Source organism: Sturnus vulgaris, chromosome 14, assembly GCF_052056855.1.
Source record: "Sturnus vulgaris isolate bStuVul1 chromosome 14, bStuVul1.hap1, whole genome shotgun sequence".
NCBI lineage: Eukaryota > Metazoa > Chordata > Aves > Passeriformes > Sturnidae > Sturnus > Sturnus vulgaris.
This window is the reverse complement of record NC_142256.1, coordinates 11,211,328-11,232,707: the sequence shown is the minus strand read 5'-3', so window position 1 is coordinate 11,232,707 and position 21,380 is coordinate 11,211,328. Positions and strand designations below refer to the sequence as shown.

The following is a 21,380-nucleotide window of genomic DNA, read 5'->3' as shown; positions in this document are numbered from 1 at the left end:
GTCATGTCACTAAGGTGCATGAACAGGCTGTTCTGAAAATCAGCCTCCAAGTTGTCAGAGAAGGGAAACATGCTAGTGATTCTGTGGAGATGCCCGGGATGAATTTGAGCAAAGAGAAGAATAACACTTCAGGTGATTGTAACTGTTCCAGAAGTGTTAAATAAAACATTGCTTAGCCCTGTGTTTAAAGCAAGATCTGTCCCAAGATGTGAACAAAGGCATTTGAGAGGCACTGTGCACGTCTGCCTCCCTCCAATGCTGCTGGGCTGATGGCAGCCCTGGGCAGGGTCCAGCCAGGGAGTCCTGCTGCGAGCCAGACTTGGTCAAACTCTTCTGCTTTTTGAGAGGTGACAATGCTCTCAGTCAATCCCCCCTTTCTGAGAGAAGGTTTGCAGGGTGACATGAGCACAGCAGGATCTTCTCATTGATCTGTCCCAAAAGCTTGATCAAAACACAGTGAGGAGGCAGATTATTCCTGCCTGGGGGCACCTGAGCTTTGAGCTTTCCTGGCTAAAAGCAACATCAGTGTTGGCCACTGAGGAGAGGTGCAAGGAAGAGTAAAGCAACCTGTGCCCTAAATCAGAAAGGTGCAAGCTATGAGAGGTGTGAGTCATTATTAATGTTTGGAATTAAAATAGACGAAAGTGAAAGCAAACATTGTCTGCACCTTCCTGCAAGGGCAAATTTTAAAGCCTCTTAACCCACACATGTGAACTCACACATCTGTCTGATGACACAAGGCAGTCAGCAGTCCAGGATTGACAAAAACAGCTTAAATATTTGAAAACTTAAGAAAACTGTATTGTTATGTAGCTCTAGGCAGCCTAAGAAGAATAGAGCAGATGGAATAATGAGGAAAAGCTGTGGGAGGCAGCATTAATAAGCCTGGTGTTCTACAGGCTCCTGCCTAGTTGCTGTCCACAGGTGTGGGTGGTGGAAAGGCTGGGCTGGCTGCTCCTCCAGCCCTAATGGGCTCACACCCCGGCCACAGCATCCAGGGGAGTACAAGCCAGCCTCTCTCACCTGTGTGCATGCTGCTTTCCCTAAATTACTGTGTTCCTTAAATTCCTTGCTAAGTGGCAATTAGGTGAGAGCAGAGATCTGTTCCAACCTGCACAGGCACCACTGAGGCTCACAGCACCTCTGGCTCATCCAGCTGCCTCTGCCCCAGCAGGCAGTGGGATATAACACTTGTGTTTGTGATTCTTTCTGCACCTCTGGCACTATTTTCAATGCTCCACATAAATTATTCCTCTTTTTCTCATGCAGGCTGCTGCAGCTGGAAAAAAACTCCATTAGCCCACCATTTAGGGGATGTTGGCAGGGCAGGTGTACCACAGACAGGCTCACAGCTGTTGACATCTCCTCACAGCTGGGATGGTACAAAAGGAGGAGTGCAATCAGAGTAACTCACCAAACAATGGCTAATGGGTTATGCCTGCAACTGGCTTCAAGGAATGGAAGCAAAGCTGTTGGACTCTGTGTTACTGGCCTCATTTTACTAAAGATTAGTGGTGAAAAATGATTGATTCTGTTCCTGGCAAGTTCTGCAGGACTTTGATAATAACATTTGAGCTCTTAGAGATCACCTGGTGTTGAATATTTTTTCAGGCAAAAAAACAAAGGACCACCTGTTACTCTTGGGTCTAGAGGGAAATTTTTTAATGGAATGGCCCCTATCTCTGAAAAATGTTGTTTGCTGCAGTTCTGAGCAGTCACACAGGACATTCTGAGCCAAAGGATTTTATCAGAAAAAGTTTTTTCTTCGTGTCCAATCTTTTTGACAGTACTTCATAAATAATCATCATGGTACTGATCCAGCAAAGCACTTAAGGGAATCCTTAACCTTAAGCACAGGAATATTTCCTAGATTTCTAGGAAACTAGGAAAAAAAACCTAGAAAAAACTAGGAAACTGGGACTATTTATACTCTTCAAGATGACGATGCGTCAAAGTGTTCTTCTGGATTAGGTTTCCTCAGCATCTCCCCCTGCCCAAACTGTTGTTCACTCTGCTTTCTAAGAGGCCAGACAAAGTACCTGTTCCATGACACACAGTCGAGTTCAATCATCTTCAATTTTTTTTTAACTCCTCGTGCATTTAAATTGACTTTGAACTGAAAGACCAAACTGTTGGTAACAAACAGAGCTCAGACCTCAGCCTATGGAGAAAGTCTTATAAATACCTGTATGGGATGTTAAATTCCCACTTTAATAACCATTCACAGACACAAATTACCTGAATATGTGTTGCTGGGAGAATGGGAAAGTATAATTGAAATCCATATCAAATTTAAGCTGAGAAAAGGACATCTCTAGAACACCGTGTGATGACTTGGGCAACCAAACATAAAGACTAAAATACACAGAGCCTTTAAGCATAGCATATGCAGTTGTGCACATATACAGCCAGAAAATCCACTAACATTTCATCAGCTTTAAATGAAATGTGAGGATCAAGTGGATTTTTTTACTTGGAAGATGCTTGTTCAAGGAATAAATTTAAAATGTCTTTACCACAGATCATCAGTCAGAACTGAAATGTTGGCTCTGCAGACTAAGTACACAAACTGTTTTGCAGTCTCACTTTCTGCACCTCTGCAGTGATCAATATTCCAAAAACCCCACAGTAACATTCAGACAGGGGGAAAATCCAGAGCCCTGGGGATGCTGCAGAGAGATGAAAGGGCAAGGCAACACAAACAGCACCAAAGCCAAAGCTCCAGAGCTTGGAGCTGAGGCCCAAACAGGTCCCATCCCAGATGAGATGGTTGTTTGAACACAAAAAGTCTGAATTGTGCTGTGGTCTTCGCAGGTTTGTGGTGTTTCAAGGTGTACAAACTGAGGATGTTTCCTCCTTGTGGGAACAGTGGGGTCAGACAAAGCTCTCTGGTCGGAACCCATGTGTGTTTGAGGCATAGAGACCCTTGTTCCTGCAGCCATACCGTGCTGCAGCCCCAGCCCTCAGCCCTTCTCAATACAGCTCTTGAGGCTGATGGTGAGAATCCTCCCCTTGATGTTTTCCAGAGTCTGTATTTCACTCCAGAAGCCTGTCAGCTCTGAGAGGCTGGAACAACAAAGACACCGGAACCCACATCCACTTGGCAGCACAAATCTTAATACATCTCCCTTGGTTTCCACCGTCTCAGGTGTTAGCTGAGCTGCCTTCAGCTCTTTAGGGGCTGTGGGACTTGGCATCAGAGCCCAACGTGGTGTTTCACCCACATGTGAGATCTGATGAGGTTTCTCCACAAATCCTTTTCTCCCCGGTGGCCAGGGAGAGCCGGGCACAGGTCCGGGGGTGGCAGCTCCTGTCCGCAGCCGTCCTGGGCTGCAGCAGCCATCGGCAGTGACCCCATTCCCTCCGGAGCACCAGCCCTCCTGCCCCTCCTCCAGCTGCTCTGGTCACGCAGGCAGGATGGAGGACATTGCCAAATTTTGCTTGGCTGGACTTCTGTTTTTATTTTTATCTTCTACAGCTTGTAAAAAGGCTTTTAAAAGATGGGATATGTCTCTCTGTTTTCCCCACGGGCTCCGCTTATTTATGACTTTTTTCCCCCTTTGTCTCCAAAGGGACTCAAAGTAACGGGCTTGTTTTAAGCTCCCTCGAATGAAAATGATTCCATTCCCGAATTGCCTGGGGGTGATGTCTCCTAGAAGTTGCTTTAGGATTGTTATGCCAGGACCAGCAAGGGGAGCTCAAGCCTTGTTTACGGTTGGTCCCGCACTAATTCTCTCTGCTAGCGAGCGTATTTCATGCCAGTGCGTGACCCGGGCGGGGATGCCCACGGAATAGTTCGTGCTTTGGCAGGCGGGGGCTGTGGCACGACGCGGGGCAGTGGGAGGTGGGAGCGGGCAGGTCCTCAGGCAGGAAGCGAACCAAGAGGTGCGGGGGTCGGCTCGGGCCCAGCCGGGGGTGGGAAAAGCTGCTGAGCGCCGACACGCCAGCGCGAAAAGGAGCAATTTTCTGACCAAGTCCGCCCAGCTGCGCCAGCTGCCAGCCGAGGGGAGAGCGGGGGAGCTCAGCCCAGCCCAGCCGAACCGGGGCGGGCGCTCCGCACGCACCCGCTCCATCAGCAGCACAGTTGGGAACCGGGGCAGCCGCGCCGCGCCCCCATCCCGCCCCGTCCCGCCCAGCCGGGCGCTCACCCAGGGGCCGGGTGACGGGCGATGTCCCCAGCGGGCCGGGCCGGGGAGCCCCATCCAGCTCCGAGCCGCCTCTGAGGCGCCAAGCCCGGACACTGCGGCGGGGCTGCGGCTCCGCGTCCGCGCTGCTCCAGGGCCGCCGGTGGGGCCGTGCCGAGCCCGGGGCCGGGCGGGCGCCGCCGCGGCCGTCACAGGGTTAATCGCGGCGGAGAGCCGGGCCGTGGGGCGGTCCCCCCGCCGCGCCTTCCTCCCGCGGCCGCCCCCGCCCGCCCCTCGCTCCGCCGCCGCACCTGCCCGCGCCCCCGCCGACAACTTTGGCTGCCTGTTGCGCGCACCGAGCTCCGTGCCCGGCGGTCACTGCCATGGGCGCCGCGGAGCAGCGGCACGGGTAGGCGGCCCGCGGGGGTCGGGCCGAGAGCGCTGCCGAGGCTCTCCGCCCTCGCCTCGCTCCGCCGCCGCGATCGCTGCCCCGCGCTCGGCCAGCATGGAGGTGCAGCTGGGGGTCGGTCGCGTCTACCCGCGACCGGCGGGCAGGACCTTCCGCGGGGCTTTTCAGAGCTTCTTCCAGAGCGTCTGCGACGCTTTCCAGCCGCCTCGAGAGGAACCGGGCGCCGGGCAGCCGCTGCCGAGCGCGCCTTGCCCGCCGAGCCCCCGGCCACCGCCGGACTCCCCCGCCTGCCTGCCGCCCCCGCCGGGCTGCCTGCCGCCCCCCGAGCCCCGCACCGCCGGCAAGGCGCTGCCGGCCGCCAACCCCGCCATGGGCTCGTCCTTCCCCTGCGCCGGAGAGCTGAGGGAGCTGCTGGGCGAGGCGGGTGCGATGCCGCTGCTGCCGCCGCCCGAGACAGAGCCGGCGGATAAGGAAGACCCGCTGGGCGACAGTGCCCGCCAGCTGTGCCGCGCCGTGTCCGCCTCCATGGGGCTGGCGCTGGAGGCGCTGGAGACTCCGGCCGAGCCGCTGCCCCGAGAGGACTGCATGTTTGCCGTGCCCGCCGGGCCACCCCGCGCCCCTCGCCCGCCCACCCGCGACCCCTCGCCCGCCTTCGAGGCCGCCGTGGCCGCCGAGCCGCCCGCCGGGCCGGGGCTGCCCCGCGGCTTCGGCCGCGTCAAGCTGGAGAGCGCGGCGGGGCCGGCCACGGGCGGCGGCTGGGGCGGCCCGTGCCGTTTCGGGGCCGAGCTGGTCCCGCCGGGCCCCGCGCCCCCCTGGCCCACCTTCTTCGCCGAGGAGGGACAGCTCTACGGGCCGTGCCCCGAGCCGCCCGCCGGGCCTGCCGACTGCCCTGGCGATGCCTGGTACCCACCGGGCCGGGCGCCTTTCGCCGCCCCCGGCATCAAGAGCGAGCTGGAGCCCTGGGTCGAGGGCTACGCCGGCGCTTACGGCGATCCCCGGTGAGTACCCGCGTCCCGTAGCCCACCGGCATGCACGCCCTGCACTGTGCTTCCCGCCAGCATCCTGCATCCCACCTGCCGCCGGTACCGGCGTCCTGTGCCCGCATCCCTCCTGCCACCTTCTGCACCCCGCGCTCACCGCGGGTCCAACCCCGCTATATCCCGGCTGTTCCCGCTTTTGCGAACCTTTCCGCTGCCGAATCTTCCTTTTTGCCGGCTTGCTGTCATTTGGGACTGCCTAGGCGAGAGCTTGCCAGGAATACCGCGGTGCACGCTCGGTGTCTCCGCCGTCCTGTGAGGTCGTTGTGTTTATCTCGTTTGCTCACGCATCTGTTATCCCGCTACTCCCGGCCGCTGGGAGCGGGCGAGATCGGGACACTGTGCCCCGAAACACGGACGGATTTTGATATGGAATTAAAATCTTCCCATCAACTTGTCCCGCCGAGAACTGCCGCCGGGAATGCACTGTGCAAAGCAGGAAACCCCGAATGTAGTGGCAGAGAAACATCACCTGTGCTTCGAGGCTGTTTTAAGTACAGGTAGAAAGTGTATTTTAAAGCAGAGCTAAAATAGGTTTTGGAGCTAGAATAGGTTTTGGGAATGAACCAGGGGAGGGAAAATTTTTTTGAGAAGTAGGATTCAATCAACAATAAATTTTCCTGATGGATTAATCTCAAAAAAAAAAAAAAAAAAAAAAAAAAAAAAAAAAAAAAAGGAAATGAGCAATCTCTGCAAAATACCTGTACATCATTTAAAGCAGTGGGTACCTGCATGCTCACTGGTCAGCACAGCAGAACTGATGGAAATGTGAGGGAGAAAGGGCTGCCCAAGGAATTTTCTGCTGGCTCAGAAGGAGCCCCATCCAGGAGTATGTGAGGCCTCAGCTGGGGTTTGCATCGTGGCAGTCCTGCGTCCACACACTCAGCCCGTGATGCTTGGGATGCTGGGAGCAAAGGATAAAATGAACAATTAAATTTTACCTCTGAATTAGCACCAGTCAAGTGCACTGCCTCTGGGCTTGTTTCTATTTTAAATGCTCAAGCTTCATTTGGGTACTGGGGCAATTTCCATCCACGCAGTGATTTACTGGGAGATTGTACAGAGATGTAAAGAGCTTGGCAAAAGAAAAAAGAATAAAAGTAATGAGAGGTCAGAGAGTCCAGCTGTGAGCATCATCCAGCTGTGAGCTTCGTGCGTGGCAGGAGCTATGCAAGCTCTGGGTGTGCCTCTGGAGTCTGGATAAATCTCTGCTGGAATCAGTGCAGAGGGGGCAGGGAGGAATCAAGTTGGAAAAGTTCAGCATTGGGATGCTGGTGATGGTGGTGCAGGTTTGTTCCGTGTGGCTGTTCTGCCTGTGCAGAGATATCCTGCACAGACGGGGAATGAGGAGAGCAGGTGAGGCTCCAGTAGAGGTCTGCAGGCAGTCTTGGAGGCTGGGCTGGGCAGCAGCAGGTACATTTTACCCGGTTCTTGCCTTAGAGGTAAATGACATCTCCCTCATTCCTGGGGGAAGTGCTGTATGCTCCTCTTCCTTGCAGCTCTGTTGGGTGTGCTGTGCCTGCTTCCCCTGTGGGATCAGCAGGGTTGGAGCTGGCACAGCAACCTTTACAACACCAGTGTCCCGTCCCTTGATTTCAAGGCTTGTACAGCACTACCTGCTGCTGCAAAGGTGTCATGGAGTGACACGGTCTCTCTGTGTTCAGATGTAATTTTCAAACACCGTAAGGAAAGTAGAACACTTGTCGTGGTCTGGCTCAAGCCATATGTGTTAATCACTGCCAGGTTTACATTTCATCCTAGCAAAGTGTCCATTAACTTCACGGCGTGCTGCTGGCCCATTCCTGCAGATTTGCATTTTCTCTTGGATCTGTGGGTGCCAACACAGAAACATCCTCTGCTGTTCCTGGAGTGGTGGATTGTGTTCCAGCACCCCAGGCACCACTGTCTGTGGGAAGAAAGGTTTGTGGGAGCTGAGAAGCTCTGTAGTAAAATCCTGATGGACAGATGATTGGCTTTTGGACCTGCACCCCTGTGCTGTGTGGTGCTAGGTCTGATCTCTTGCCCTACTTGACCTTGCACATAAAAGCTTTCCCCTCGTAGCTTCAGAGGATGCAGCCTCAGTGAGGACAGTGGGGGGCATTTCTGGGGCTTTACAAGCCCAGGGCACTGGGCATCTCACAGCCCTGTCCCTCGGGGTGCTGCTGGGAGCAGAGGCATACACAGGTCCCCTTCCTTTGGAGAACAAGGAACATTTCAAGGTGTGCTGCTCCTACTTTCTTTCCTCCCTGAATGGTCCTGCTGTCTGCCAGTAGGATCATGGCTCACAGATATTCTCCCAAGCCCCAGTTCTGCCCTGCTGCAGTTGGGACCAGGCATGGGTAGGTATTTTTTGAGTTAGACACCCTTCATACGGCACTAAAGCATGAGCAGCTTTTAATATTTGGGGGAGTGTCAGGGTTAAGAGGTGCTGGCACATCTCAGAAACACTGTAGTTATTAACACAATTTAACTTAAAGGTTTTGGTACAGTGTCCCCGACTGCATCAGTCAGGCTTACATGTAATTAACAAATTAATCAGACGTTTTGCTACTCTGTGGATTGGAGCTGTTTCTTTGTGCTCTGGTTGTTGCATCATTACTACCAGCAGTATTTGAGGTGACTAAATAACCTTTTTCAGGAGCAAGATGGAGCACTGTCAGAATAAATCCAAGGTTCTGCCATCAGAAGATAAACTGGCGGGTTGGAGAGGGTGGCCTCTAGAATGAAATGGCTTCAGAGAAGCAGCTGTTACTGAAGCAATGGAATCAAAGGGGAGAAAAGGATTTAAAGGGCTTTTGGCTCAGGAAAATCTAATGTCCATGTAGCTTCAGACATTTTAAAGTGGCATTTGCTACCACTGCTGTTACCTGGTGCTGGTACTGGTTGGAATCCTGGTGTTTGCTGGTTACATCTGCCTTTGGTTCCCTTCCTTAGTCTGGCTGTGGTCAGTTTGGGCCAGTGCCACGTGTTCATTCATCACCTGGCTCGATGGCTCTGTAATCGTTTCAGCTCTGTAATTGTGATAGGCTTGCAGATAAAACCCGAAGTAATTCCTTCCTGTGGAGGGAGGAGATAAGACTGGCAGAGAGATGAAGGCAGCTGTGACACTGAGAGATGGAATGAGGTAGGAGGTCGTTGTCAGGGTTGCCCGCAGTCCCAGTCTGTGCCCAGCAGCAGCTGCTCTGGCATCCCAGTCCCAGGAGGGCTCTGGGGACCCCCAGTGCTGCACTGGCAGAACTCCAAAGCCCTTGGGAAGGGGCTGACCCTCCTGCCTGCTATTGTCAGAGTGACCTTTCTGCTCTGGCAATTTGCCATGGGATGTAAATATTTCTTTGAAGACAAGAGGACCATGGCAGAACATTGTGTGGGCAGCTGGTCCCTTCGTCCCCTCTGGACACATGGACAGGGAGCCTCTGGTGGCCAGGAGAGATGGGGATGTGCTGAAGCTTGTTGTCAGTTCCTGACAAATGGAGAAAAGATAAACAAATTTCTTCCTCAGCACCTCTCACCCTTTCCTTGCTCAGAGACACAGGATGACTGTGATAATCCAGCTGGAGCTGGATTAGAGAACTCGGAGCTTGGTTGAATGTGAGCTGGCACGGCAGCAGGCTGTGGCAGGGTGCCTGTCTGTCGTGGCTAGAGCTGAGGTTGTGAAACAGGTGATGTGCTGAGGCCAGGTAACTGGGGCTGCAGGGATGTTGGAGCTGTGCTCAGCAAGGAGAACCCCCCAGCACTGGGGGAGCAGCCAAGTGGGTGCTGTGCTGGAGCACGGCACTGGTGCCTCCTTTTCCTCGCTCCTGAGCATATATCAAATCTGATAAAATAATCTCCTTTTCCTCTCCCTCCTCTGCCTGTCCCTCCCTCTCTTTCCTGCTCCCCTTACTGCTGGGAAGAGGAGATGGGTCACCTGTCAGGGGTGGGGCTGTGGAGGGCAGATATGTAGGCTGTTTGTGAGTGACCTAGCCGGCTGCTCTGAGTGTACACAGCATCTCTTTGGCCTCTTCACTGCTCAAAGCCAGGCTTTGCCCCATCCTCCTCTAGGCTTTCCCATCCTATTTTCCAAATGTCTTGAATTTCTGAGCTCTTACACCCTCTGGAAGCTGGTTCCACTTCCAGTGGAAGTCTTGTGCTTGGTATCAGCAGTGAGTATTCCACCCTTGTTCCTCTCAAGTGCTGATTGCAGTGCAAGGACAGGCTTTATGTTGCACTTGGTATCGGAAGCAGCAGCTGAGAAATCAGAAAATTTTGCCAACTAAACAATCCACAAAAAGCTTTAAGTGTTGGTGGGTTGGAGTCACACAGGTGTTTTGTGTATTTTCCAGAGGCTTCAGGGCTGGAAGCTGCACAGGATCTGCTCACGGCAGCTCTTCTGCTGCTTATGCAGCTTTTACATTCTTCCTGCTGTTTACAGATTTCCTGGTACTTATCCATTGCACAGATGAGCTGTGCTTTGCACCACTCCCTGGCAGCTAGTCTGGCATAACCATTGGTTTTCTTCCTAGGAGAACTTCATTGCAGACTGAGAACCAGTTAACAATGGGACGTGCTTTGATGCTGTGTCTGAGGACAGAAGAGTGTGTCAAAATGCTGATTTGGAATGAGAAATAGAGTGTGTTTTGTAGCCCAGGTCAGGATTCCCACTGCAGAGATGGCCTTTTTCCCCTGGGACAAGATCCCTACCATGGTCACAGGTACCAGCTCCTCGGGCATCAGTGGGTGCTGGAGTTGGGATCCCTGCCACGGGCACAGGTACCAGCCCCTGGGGATGGGCATCAGTGGGTGCTGGAGCTGGGATCCTGTCCTTGTGGCACAGAGCCCACGATTCCTGGAAGTCGCTGCCTCTGTCCCCTTTCTCAGAGCGAGGAAGGTGTGGGACAGTCCCGGGAGGAATGAAGGCAGAAACAGTGTAGCGAGGCAGTGAATGTGAGCAGCATCCAGGGGGCTGTGCCAGCTCCCCCCACACCTGGACCCTCCAAGGCCGTGCTGGGCTCCAGCAGAGACAAGAGCCCGCTCTGTGTCCGTGCCAGGGGTCACCTCCGGGACCAAGGCGAGCAGATTGAGGATGGGCAGTGGGAGGAACAGGCACAGCAGAAACTGGAGCAGATCAGGAGTCAGCTTGTGCATGGCAGGGGGGGTGTGCTCCTGAGCTGGGAGGAAAGCTGCCATGTATTGCAGGAAGAAATCACAAAATTCCCTAGAATATTGGAAATCTTGTTGTCATGTTTTGGTGTGATGAAAACAGTTTCATTACACGGGGTTCAGAACAACTGGTAGTAGAGAGCAGTAGCTCAGTTCTTTGTGTTTTCCTGTCATTCCCATGAATTCCACTCTTGGCACAGACCTTCATTTATATTTTATAAATTGCTTGTTTGAAGGTGGCTGTCCCAGTTTGCCAGTTCTCCATTTCCAGTTGCTGTCTAGACTTGGAGCACTCACTGGAGGCTGCTGGGTTGGAGTTTGCAATGGATACTTTCTGCTAGTGCTTGTGGACTAAAATTATAAAAGAAAGAAATTGTATTTATTTTATCATCCTGTGGAACCTTTAAAATTTATCAAGTGAGTGTTTACTGAAAGAAAACTATTCAGTGGGAGACTTTCTATGACTTCTAGTAAAAACTGTTTGTTTCTGAGAGTTGTCTCGGTAGATCCCAGATATCTGTGCAGCTATGGATGGCTCTGGAACATTGTAAATACATAGGAAAAGTGAAGATTCCTCCTTGCACAGCTCCTCAGCCTCATTACTTTATGCAAGTTAATTTTCCTTTTGGAAAGTTTTCTGCAAAAGGCACATCTGCACCTCAGATTGATGCAAAGCAAGTGCTACAAAGCCATCATGGACAGCCTGGGCCAGCTGGGGAGGGCAGCTTGGTGCCACCGTGTGCATGTAGTGTTGTGGCCCAGGGGCACAGGCACCTCCCATTGGGGTCATCGTTGGGTAAGACATTGACCAGAGTGATCTGCTCTCACCTTGGATGAGCCCAGCTCTACACCATGTTTGTAAGGAAAACAATGACAGCGCTTTCTGTGGGGTCACTGGATCCTTTCCAGCTCTTTTCCTCCAGACATCCAGCATGCATAGGAGGCAGATCCTGTTGTAGCAGAGCATTTTTGCCTGGTAGACAATTAAGAGGCAGATATGGTCACATCCTCCCTTAGTGGGTGGCAATGCAGGCATGCCCAGTGGTGGCCATGGCAGTGGCTGGTGGCCCTGGTATTGACAGCTGCTGCACGCTGTGGGGACCAGAGCCAGCCCTGTTTGTTAACAGTGGTATGAGGGAGCTCATTGAAATGAAAAGGAACTGGCCCAGTTGTCATGGCAAAGACTTGTGACGGAGGTTCTCCATCCATATTTCCTCGCTGTTAGCAGTGCTGCCTGCCTTCCCTGCTCTGCCTGTGCTGCTCATCCATGGCCAGCCACACTTAATCCCCCTGCCTGCTCCGGGTGAGGGGCAGAGGGAAGGATGAGGGAAGGGGACATCTCCTTGTGGGGGGAGTGCAGCTCACCCTGGCCAGGTGCCTGCAGTGGGCAGTGCTCGTGCAATGCAGTGCAGCGTGTGCTTGTGCTTTAAATCTAGCCAGTGCAACCTTGATTCTTCTTGCCAACGTTTTTAAATGAGATTCAAAGTACCCTCAAACAGTAATAAAAATACTCCCAGTAGTAGTACTTTACTGCTGAAGCACTCCTGAGCAGCAATCCATTCAGCCTCCAGGCTACTGTGGGAAAAGGAATTGTCCCTTTTCTGCAGGTGGGGGGCTGAGGTTTGGCAGCAGCCCCTTGGTGTGTGAGTGGCCACAGCCCTGGCTCAGCACTGGGGTTCTGGGGGGCTGTGCTGGGGACCATCCTGCAGCAGCACGCTGGACTTTACCCCCCATCCGCTGTGCCGTTCACCTCTGCTGACCCCCGTGGTCCTGTTCAACCCCTGGGCAGTGTTTGCAGGAGCGGGGTTACGGGAGGGCAGCATCGCCTCGGCATCGCGCAGGAGCCGCCGCTCCCCGGGGACCTGAGCGGGACAGGAGGCTCGGTTTAGCTTGGGTCAGCTTGGCTCAGCTGCTCTCATGGTGCTGCTGGCTCCCTGGTTAGTGCAGCCTGAACAGAGGCCAGAAAGAGCAAGGTCACCCGCTGCGCTCTGGCCCGGAGCTCCCCAGCCCCCGCCCGGGGACGCCTCTGCAAATAGTGAGAACAAAGTCAGGTGCTGACACGTCCTCAGAAGCGATGGGATTGGTTTGTTAGGGACACAGACCTCAGATTAAGTGATTTGCAGTGGAAGAAATAATCTTAAAAGTATATGCCAGTTCCCCAGGTATTTATAGCTTCTGCCCTTTTCCCAGGCCACCCGGCCCCAGGCAGCTCGGGTGTCCACAGGGGTGGATTACACTCGTGCTTTCCACAGGTGTCATGGTGGCTTCCCTGTGCTATCCAAAGGAGAAGGGAGCCCATCCTAATAAGTAAATAATGATTCCTGGGATTAGCCCCTGTTTCTGCTGAGGGGGCCAGTCTATCGTGTTTCCTGGCACATGGGGCTGCTGGGGCTGGGTGGACCATGCCGAGCACCTCATGACAGGCAAGGCAGCTGTCACTTCCCAAACAACTCTAGGGGCAAAAGAGATGGCATAAGTCAAGATGGGAGAGTCAGTGCAGAGCCGCCAATACTGGGACACTGATGGTGCTGGCCTGGGACACCCTTGGTGTGGGGAGGGATGCTGTGGGCAGCCTTAGCCAGGGGAAGCGGCCAGGCACAGGCACATTTAACCATTGGTGTGTCTGCCCTGAGATCTGGGTGCTCTTGGGACACATTTGGGGTGTGCTTGGGCTGGCAGAGCTGTGCTCAGGCTGTGCAGAGCAGGAGAGCTGTGTGAGAGCCCCAGCCTCCCCTCCTGTGCTGGGCATGGCAGCAGTCAGAACGATTTACCTTTCCTGTCTGCAGCCGTGTCTGTGACAGGTGCTGCTGGGGAGATGTTCTGGGTGCTGGCTGACTGATCCAGCTCTTGCTGGAGCCTGGGGAGTCTGGTCATAGACTCAGGGAATGTTTTTTTTTGGTAGGGGCATTAAAGCCATTTCATTCTGCTCCCCTCTGTGGGTAGGGACACCTCCCACTAGATCCTCCCATGTTGCTCTGAGCCGTGTCCTGCCTGGCTTTGTCACCCAAGGATGCGTGGTGTGTTCTGGTGGGTGACCTCTCCCTCTGCACCAATGTGCTCCAGCAGGGACTAGACACGGGCTGGCTGTAGCCAGTGGCTTTGGGAAGAACCTTGGGGGAAATCCTTCTGTGTTACAGCAGCGTCTTCATCTTCCAGACCCCCATCCTGCTGAGTGCTTCTGGAATTGCTGCCAGCAGGAGCCATCCCTGTGAATGCCAGAGGGGAGGCTGCAGATCTGCAGAATACATTTTACAGAGGATGTGTGCAGTCCCTGGGATGAGGTGGGAAAACCCTGGAGTGTGCTTCCTTCCCCCTGTGCTCTCTCTGCCTGGGGGTAGATGGAGGGGCTTCTTGTCTCTCCCAAAATGACATGACGCTTCTTTCTCTGGTGTTTTTACCAGCCCTCAGCATTTTGGCTGCCATTACACATTTTAGCTGTGTTTGCTTCTCTGCTGGTTAGAAATGGCAGAAAAAACCACTTTGACCTTGGCCTGTGTGCTGAGAACAGAGCTCAGGCACAAGTTTCTGTATCACAAATTTCCTCATGAAGGCTCCTGCCTCCTCCCCCTCGTGCCAATCAGCAGAGAAGCGTCCTCACATCTCCCGACCTGCTGTTGGGAGGGCTGGAGCGGGATATCTCAGCAGCTCCACTTTCCTCTTGAAAGGGAAATACAGGGAAGGAATTTTTGTGCTGATTGGGTTGATAGCTTTCATCTGGGAAGTAATGAAGTGTGTTAACTGGAAAATGAAATCCCCCTGCAAAGAGAGCTTGGATGATTTACTGTTCCTCTTGAATCGTGTGTGTGCCTCTGCACATTTGTGGATCTCATCATCTTCCCATGAACACCACGCACGGGTACTGTGTGTGTTCTCTTCTGTGCGAGGAACATCCCCACCCCTCACCCTGGGGCCTGCAGTGTTCCCTCTGCAGACCTGTCCCTGGAGGACAGGCATCGTGAGCATCTGTGGGCAGCACAGGGCTTGGTGTAGGATCAGCATTGCTGCTTCTCCCTGCTCAGGCACTGAGAACCAGTCCCCCAAATCACCTCCACTCCCTCTCCTTCTGTCTGTGAGCAGGGCAGGACAGGGGGACACGTGTCTGGAGCCATGGGTGTGGGCTGTAACCCCCTGGGCTGGCTCTGGGCTTTGTCCCTGTGTGTGCTCCTGTGCTCCAGAGCATGTGACATCGTCCCGATGAACTCAGCCTGTTCACATGGATTTCACTTTTCTGGCTCTCCGTAATAGGCTTTGTTTTCACGTGTTCGCTGTGGTCAAAAAGTCTTTTCCCTGATAATAGGATCTTCCCCTTACAAAGAAATCTATTACTTCCCAGTCTGTTCCCCAGTCCCCCGGAGCATCTTTAAATGGTTAGAAAAACAACAGCAGCTCAGGGACTTTATCCCTTTCTTGTTTACAGCACAGCCTGTGCCAAGTGCGGGGTCCTTGATTCTGGGCTGTGTTGGGGGTGGTTTGAAGAGGGAGCAGAACACAGAGCTGGGAAGCCTGTGGGACAGAACATCCCACTGGAGCTGAGCTGAGATGGGAGCTAAGGTTCTGGGGGGCAGCTGTTCTCTTCTTGTTCATCTTGTCCCTTTTGCCATGTGGGTGCTTAAACCCTTGGATTATGGCCCGAGTTGAAGCAGTTGTCACGTCCAGCAGGGAGAAGTGGCAGCCTGGAGTTGGCAGGGTGGCTGAATCCCTCTGCATTCGTTTGCCGTTAGTGGAGGGGGCTCAGTGTGTCCTGCAGGATCCCCTGGGATCAGGGGGATCTGTTAACTCCTGGCCGTGCTGTGCCCTGCTGTCGTTTCAGCGCCGGGGTCAAGGCGGGTGCGCAGCCACTGCGGCTGCGGCGTGTCCTAGGATGACTATCTCACTGCTCACTGAGACACTCGGCAGAACACTCTCAAGGCTGGGAGGCCTAAAATTAGATGTGGCATCTGTGTTTTGGTTTGCAGGCAAGCTTAAAAGAAAATGATTCCTGGCTGCTTTCATTCCTCGCCTGCTTGGAAGAGCACAGCCAAGGGGTAGTGGGCAGGGTTTTGATCCCTGGCATGCCACGGCTCTCTCTGGACATCGCTGCCCAGCAGGGCCAGTCAAAGCTCCAGCATGGGTCTGTGATAACAGGAGGACTACCCATGGCCACAGGTCTCTGGAGTCAGCTGGTTGCAGAGCTGCAGGGCTCTGCTCTCTGTGTTTTCTTGGGAATGCTCTCAGCTCCCAAAACAACAATCTGGCTGTCCCTGCCATATGTCACTAAAAGTGCAAACTGGCATCAAAGCACTGTTTTCCAGTCCATGCCTGTCTGGGATACCCTTTTTTGCAGGTGTGTGCCACTGGGGTTGGTAGTGGTGCAGCTGCCTGCCCATCCATGCATCCATCCATCCATGCATCCATCCATGCATCCATCCATGCATCCATGCATCCATCCCCACCATCCAAGCCTTGCTGAGGGGCAGTCCTGCCCTGCTCCTGTCCCAGTCCTGCCCTGATCCTGCCCCAATCCATGTGCAGCTGGCAGGTGTGGGCAGCTGTGAGCTGTGGACATGCTGGGGAGCAGGAGGGTTTGGTGGGTGTCAGCCAGTGGCTGTGGGTTCCTGGGGAATTTGCTTTTATGTTGCCTGTTTTGCTGAGACTAGGGCTAAAAGTTGCAGGGAGATCTGGCACTAAATAAGTGGAACCTTCATTATAATTGGTGTGTTTATGTCAGGGATGACTCAGAGCACGATCCGCTTGGAGGACACGGGAAGATGATAGTGTTGCACAAGTCGTGAAGTCTCCTCTAGAAACTCAGTGCTTTGCCAGCAGAGCTGAAAGGAAATTCTGCAGATGGAGCTTGTATCCACTCCCAGACATAATAAGGCAAAGGATTTTTATGCCCCTGCAGTTGTGTCTCTGCAAAGGTTCGGTCTTGGTGTAAATGTGCCTAAAAATAACCCAGTTCTGCTGATAAGTTGTGGGACCAGGGCCACTGCAGTGATCCCTGGCATCCCTCACAGTGAGAGGGGTAGGAGGGGGCTGCTCCCCAAGATGGGGGGTTCTGCTTCTTGCTCCCATCCCTGTCCATCCCCAGGGCTCTGTGCTGTGCCAGGGGGAGGGTGCTGGCTCAGGTCATGTGCCTCCCCAGCCGAGTGCCAAATCCGTGGTACTTGTGGTCTCCTCGTGTTTCCATGCCAGGTCCCGCCCTTCTTGCTGACTGTTTTTGCCTTGTGCTTCTTCCAGTGGGGAAATAAAAATGCAGAAAATTTGCAGCACTGGTTTCCTTAGCAGTAATTCCACTGCCAAAGGAAGTGGGGAAAATATTTTGTGTTTAAAATATCTGAGTCTGGGAATGAATCCTGGCATCCCTCAGCAGCCCAGCTGGGAGCTGACCACTGACCACCAGCACAACTTGATCCTTGTTGCCAAGTTAAATTCCAAATACATATGGAGTTCCATGTGACACTGGTTAGAATTGTTCTACCTTGGGTTTTTCTTGGTAGCCCCGTACCAGATGCTGTGGTTAGCTAAGGGTGCTGGGGGACCATGGTGGCCTTGGGGGCCACATGGCTGGTTCACCTGAGGTGCTGTGCCCCAGGATACAGTGTCCTGCTCCTCTGGAGATCTGCCTGGCACACCAGCTGTGAGAAAAGCCACCAAGAACTCGCATCCCCTCTTCCAGAGCATTTTGTAAGCATTACTGCACTTGATTTTGGAAGAGGGAAAGGTAAAAATTCTCCTGCAGGTGAAGATGTTGGTATGTGGCACCACAAGTCTGTATCCTGGATGCTTTCCTGGGAGCTGTAAGCCTGTATCTGCATCTGGCATCATGGCAGTGTCTCTTGGAGCGTGAAATATATGTATTAAGTGTCTCATTATTTGTGATTTTCTTTACAGGTCCATTTTCTCTTTGTGAGCAGAGGCGATGGATTTGAAAATGGGAGATTATGGTGTGGCTTAAACTAACTGCATAAATATCAGTGAGGACAGTGTTTCCTTGGGAAATAAGTAGGGTTCTCCATGCAGCAAGGATGCCAAGGTCCTGTCCTTGGTGACTCCAGGTGACTCTGTAGTCACCTGCAGGATACAGTGTAGGGCTCTACTCTGGGGAGTGCTCCTCAGGGCTGCAGCCTGCCTGCAGCCTTGCTGCTCTTTGCTTGCTTTTTTGTCCCCTTTGTGCTTTGTAATCAGGTGAGTTCCCATCTCAAGTGACCTTGCAACACGCTTGTTGCATCTCTTTTGGTTGGTACCTACTCCATCTGGGGGATCAACTGTTCCATCTTCTCTGAGCTGATTCATTTAAGCTCAGAGCTGTTCCCTTAGCCTCAGGCTTTGAGGCAGAAATTTTGGTGTCAGTTGTACCAAATGTGGGCAGCAGCCTCTGCTATGGCCAGCAGTGAGCTGCAGGGTGGCTTTGCATTCCACTTGTAGCAAACCTGCCACCTTTCACCTTTTTAAGCTTATTTTCTGCTTCTTCCTTATGGATGATTGGAAGGTGAGAGCCCAGGATGGCCATTAAATGAGGGGGTTATGGTGTGACTCTGCTGCCCATTTACAGGTGTGCAGTGCCTCAGCTGGTCAGGTTGGGGCTGTCTCCTGAGGGCAGGGACAAACAGTGGCTGGGTCCATGGGGCAACCTTCATGCTCTTCAGAGGAACACAGGAGAGAAAAGAGCCAAGGGCTGGGGTTGGGCTGCAGTGGTGACATGCTGTGTGAAAAATAAACAGCCAAAATAAGTAAACAGAGTGTTGGAAAACAAAAAAAATCCAGAACTCAATTTGGAGATGTGAGAAGGGATTTATGCAGCTGTGCCTGTGGAAGCTATTTGTGCCCCTGGGGCCAGGAGGCAGTGCCAGGGCTGGAGAACCAAGCCTGCTCCTGTGAGTTGCTGGTGGGAGGATGTTTTCTTGCTCTGAGGTGTGCTCCCTCTGCCAGCCTGCACTGCTGGGATGCTTGGAAAACCCATTGTCATCTGCTAATATTTAAATCCAGTGAGGATCCAGTTCCTATGTGTGTTTACCAGGCCTGGGGCTCATGCTGCTCTGCTCTCAGATGCTATTGTGTCTCTGCTGCCATTACACACAAAAACAACTCATGGGCAGACTGGAAATGTACTCAAGGCTATTTAGCAGAAAGGACATGAATTCAGTGTACAAAGCTGCATGTTTATAGAATAAATGGCTCAAAGCATTTTAACAGATGAATGCTTTAAAGTTCCTGTACAGTCCTTGTTACCTGGAGGAGCATGATGTGGTGGCTGTAAGCACAGGCTTGGTTCAGCTCTGCCTGGAGCCAGCAGCAGCCAAATGACAGTGCAAGGGGACACCAGGATGTGCCCAAAGTGAGCAGTGGTGCCCTTTGCTGAGCATGGGTCTGGCCCCTTGATGGGAGTCACAGAACTTCATCCAGGCAGGAACCCCACAGCTGCACTGAGGGGAAGCCAGTTAAATTTAATATTGCATTGGAGAATGTCATGCACAGGTGATGTTGTTTTAAAGGCAGAGGTTGCTCCTGATAACATCAGAGTGTCTCAGAAATGACAGTACTGGAAATGACTGGATAGGGTTCTGTATCACCTGAATTCAGGTGTGAGTACTGGTTCCATTCTGGTCTCAACACCCTGCTGAGCATCACAGATGTGCAGGTTTTGGACACAGCACAGTGAAGGTGCAAACCCCCTTCCTCAGGGGACCAATGTGCTCTGCTCTGGGGTTCCTGTGTGGGATGAGCTGGGGCTGTGTGGCAGCTGCCATCATTTTGTCCTGGTCTGGCACAGGGGTGGGAAGTCGTGGGCAAAGGGGCAGTTGTGACCTGGCTCCTTTCCAGCAGCCTGTGAGATGGAAACTTCCTTTGTGGATCAGGAGAAGTGGCTGGCTCCTCTTTTACCAGTGCTTGCTCTTGGCTTTCTGGGAGTGTTGTGAAATGTGGCTATTAGATGATATTTAACTAATGACAAACAAATGCTTCGTTGCAAAATGATAGTTTCTGCTCCTCGGAAACATTTGCATGCGAGGTGAGCTCAGCAAACCCTCCTTTTCCTTACAGTCTGAAATGAGACTAAAACTCATGCTAGGGCTGTAGAAGAGATAGGAAGTTGTTTTTCCCTGCCCCCAAAAGGCACCAAGCTCCTCTGTGACAGCCTGACCTTGTCCTTCGGGGCGTCTGGCATCGCCGCCGCCGTCAGCGCGCCCCAGTTGTGTCTGCCCTGGCTCGCTATCGCCCTGCCCTGGGCTCGGCAGCAGGGCTCACACTTGCCACACATTGCACCAGCTGTGAGTTCCGTACAGGGGAGCTTGTATTGGTCTGGCCTGAGCTCTCCTGCAGCTCTGTGGGCCAGCACAGCCCCATGGAGTGAAAGCTTCCAGCCAGAGGGAAGCTTTGGAGGTGAGCTGGCCGCTGAGCCACCCCTCGTGCCCCTCCTGTGGCATTGCTGTGCACTGGCACCTTGGGCCAGGTGGAACCCCACACCTTCTCCAGGCACCTCTTGGGCTCATTGGCCAGTGTCATGTATTACCTACACGTTTTTGGAGCACCCTGTAAATGTCCCCTGGAAACTGGAAAATGGATCGTTAAGAGAATCATTAGCATAGCTCACTCTGAGCTGCTAGAACATTTTTACATTATGTTTTTCTTGCAATTCTCTTTCTAAAAATAAAAAAGGAAAAGGCAAGTTGGCATTGTTTTAAAGTGAAGGGCATTCCTGGGCAGATGCTCTGGCTCTGGGCAGTGGCTGCTGGCAGGGAACCACATTGGTACTGCAGGGCCTGTGGTAGAACCACTCCTCACCTGCCTAAACACCATGTCCTGCCCCTTGGGGTGCTGGGGCTGTGCACACCCTGCCAAGCCTTTCCCCAGGAGGAGCCTGTCCTATGGCCAGGAATCACCTTCCAGTGTCCTCCAGTCTCCGTCCATTGGTGGCAGTGGGGACAAGGGTGGCTGAGCATGGGGGGTGTGCAGGGACCCGTGTATGGGATGGATGCACACCTGCTGGAAGGTGTTTCTGTACTTGCACAGCTCTTCCCGTACATGAACAGCTCGTTAAAAGCAGTTTCAGAAGCCACTCAATTGCCAACTTGCTTTGCACTTTCAGATAATTAATCCTCAAAAACAAGCCAGGGTCCTCTGGGAGTCCTGTGTCTGTTGTCACGACACCTGCTGTGAGAGGCCCTGCTGCTCATGGCACGCTGTGCTGAGTGTGGGGGAGACAGAGCAGGAGCCTTATGGAAACAGGGAAATGAACACTGTTGGATTTCTGGCTGCACAGAGAGGAGAAAAGGTGCTGGGTCATTAGCAGAAAGGCCTGCTATGTGTCAATCTAAAACACACTGGATAAAGGAGACATTTTTAGCCAGGCTTTTCCATGTGCTGCTAGTATTTCTCTCACCCAGTGCAGGGCTCTGCAGGCATGGGGGATGTGGGAGTACCCTGAGATGGGTGGTGGGATCACATCAGGACAGGATGGATGCCGTGTAAACCAAGAAGGGAACACAGTGGTTGCAACAGGACTTGACTATGGCAGGCACGGTGCAGCCAACTGTGTCTCCTCCATTTAATCAGTAATTCAAGAAAAGCTTTGGTAATGGAGATGTTTGGGGAAGGGTGGTTGAGCTGCATCTACAGATCAGTCCTGTTAAAGAGATGAGAAATCACTCAAAAGGTTTCTGCCATAAGAATTGGGGATGAAATTGCTGCTCC

At 53.0% G+C, this 21,380-nt stretch overlaps 1 protein-coding gene across 1 annotated transcript in view; it reads left to right on the top strand.

The window, feature by feature from the left end:
* Positions 1-4,614: 4,614 nt before the first annotated feature.
* AR (androgen receptor) overlaps positions 4,615-21,380 on the top strand; it is a 38,320-nt gene continuing 21,554 nt past the window's right edge. The window contains exon 1 of the mRNA XM_014887830.2: positions 4,615-5,531. Within this exon, the coding sequence (XP_014743316.1) occupies positions 4,630-5,531 (902 nt within the window). The 5' untranslated portion in view covers positions 4,615-4,629. The remainder of the gene's footprint in view (positions 5,532-21,380) is intronic.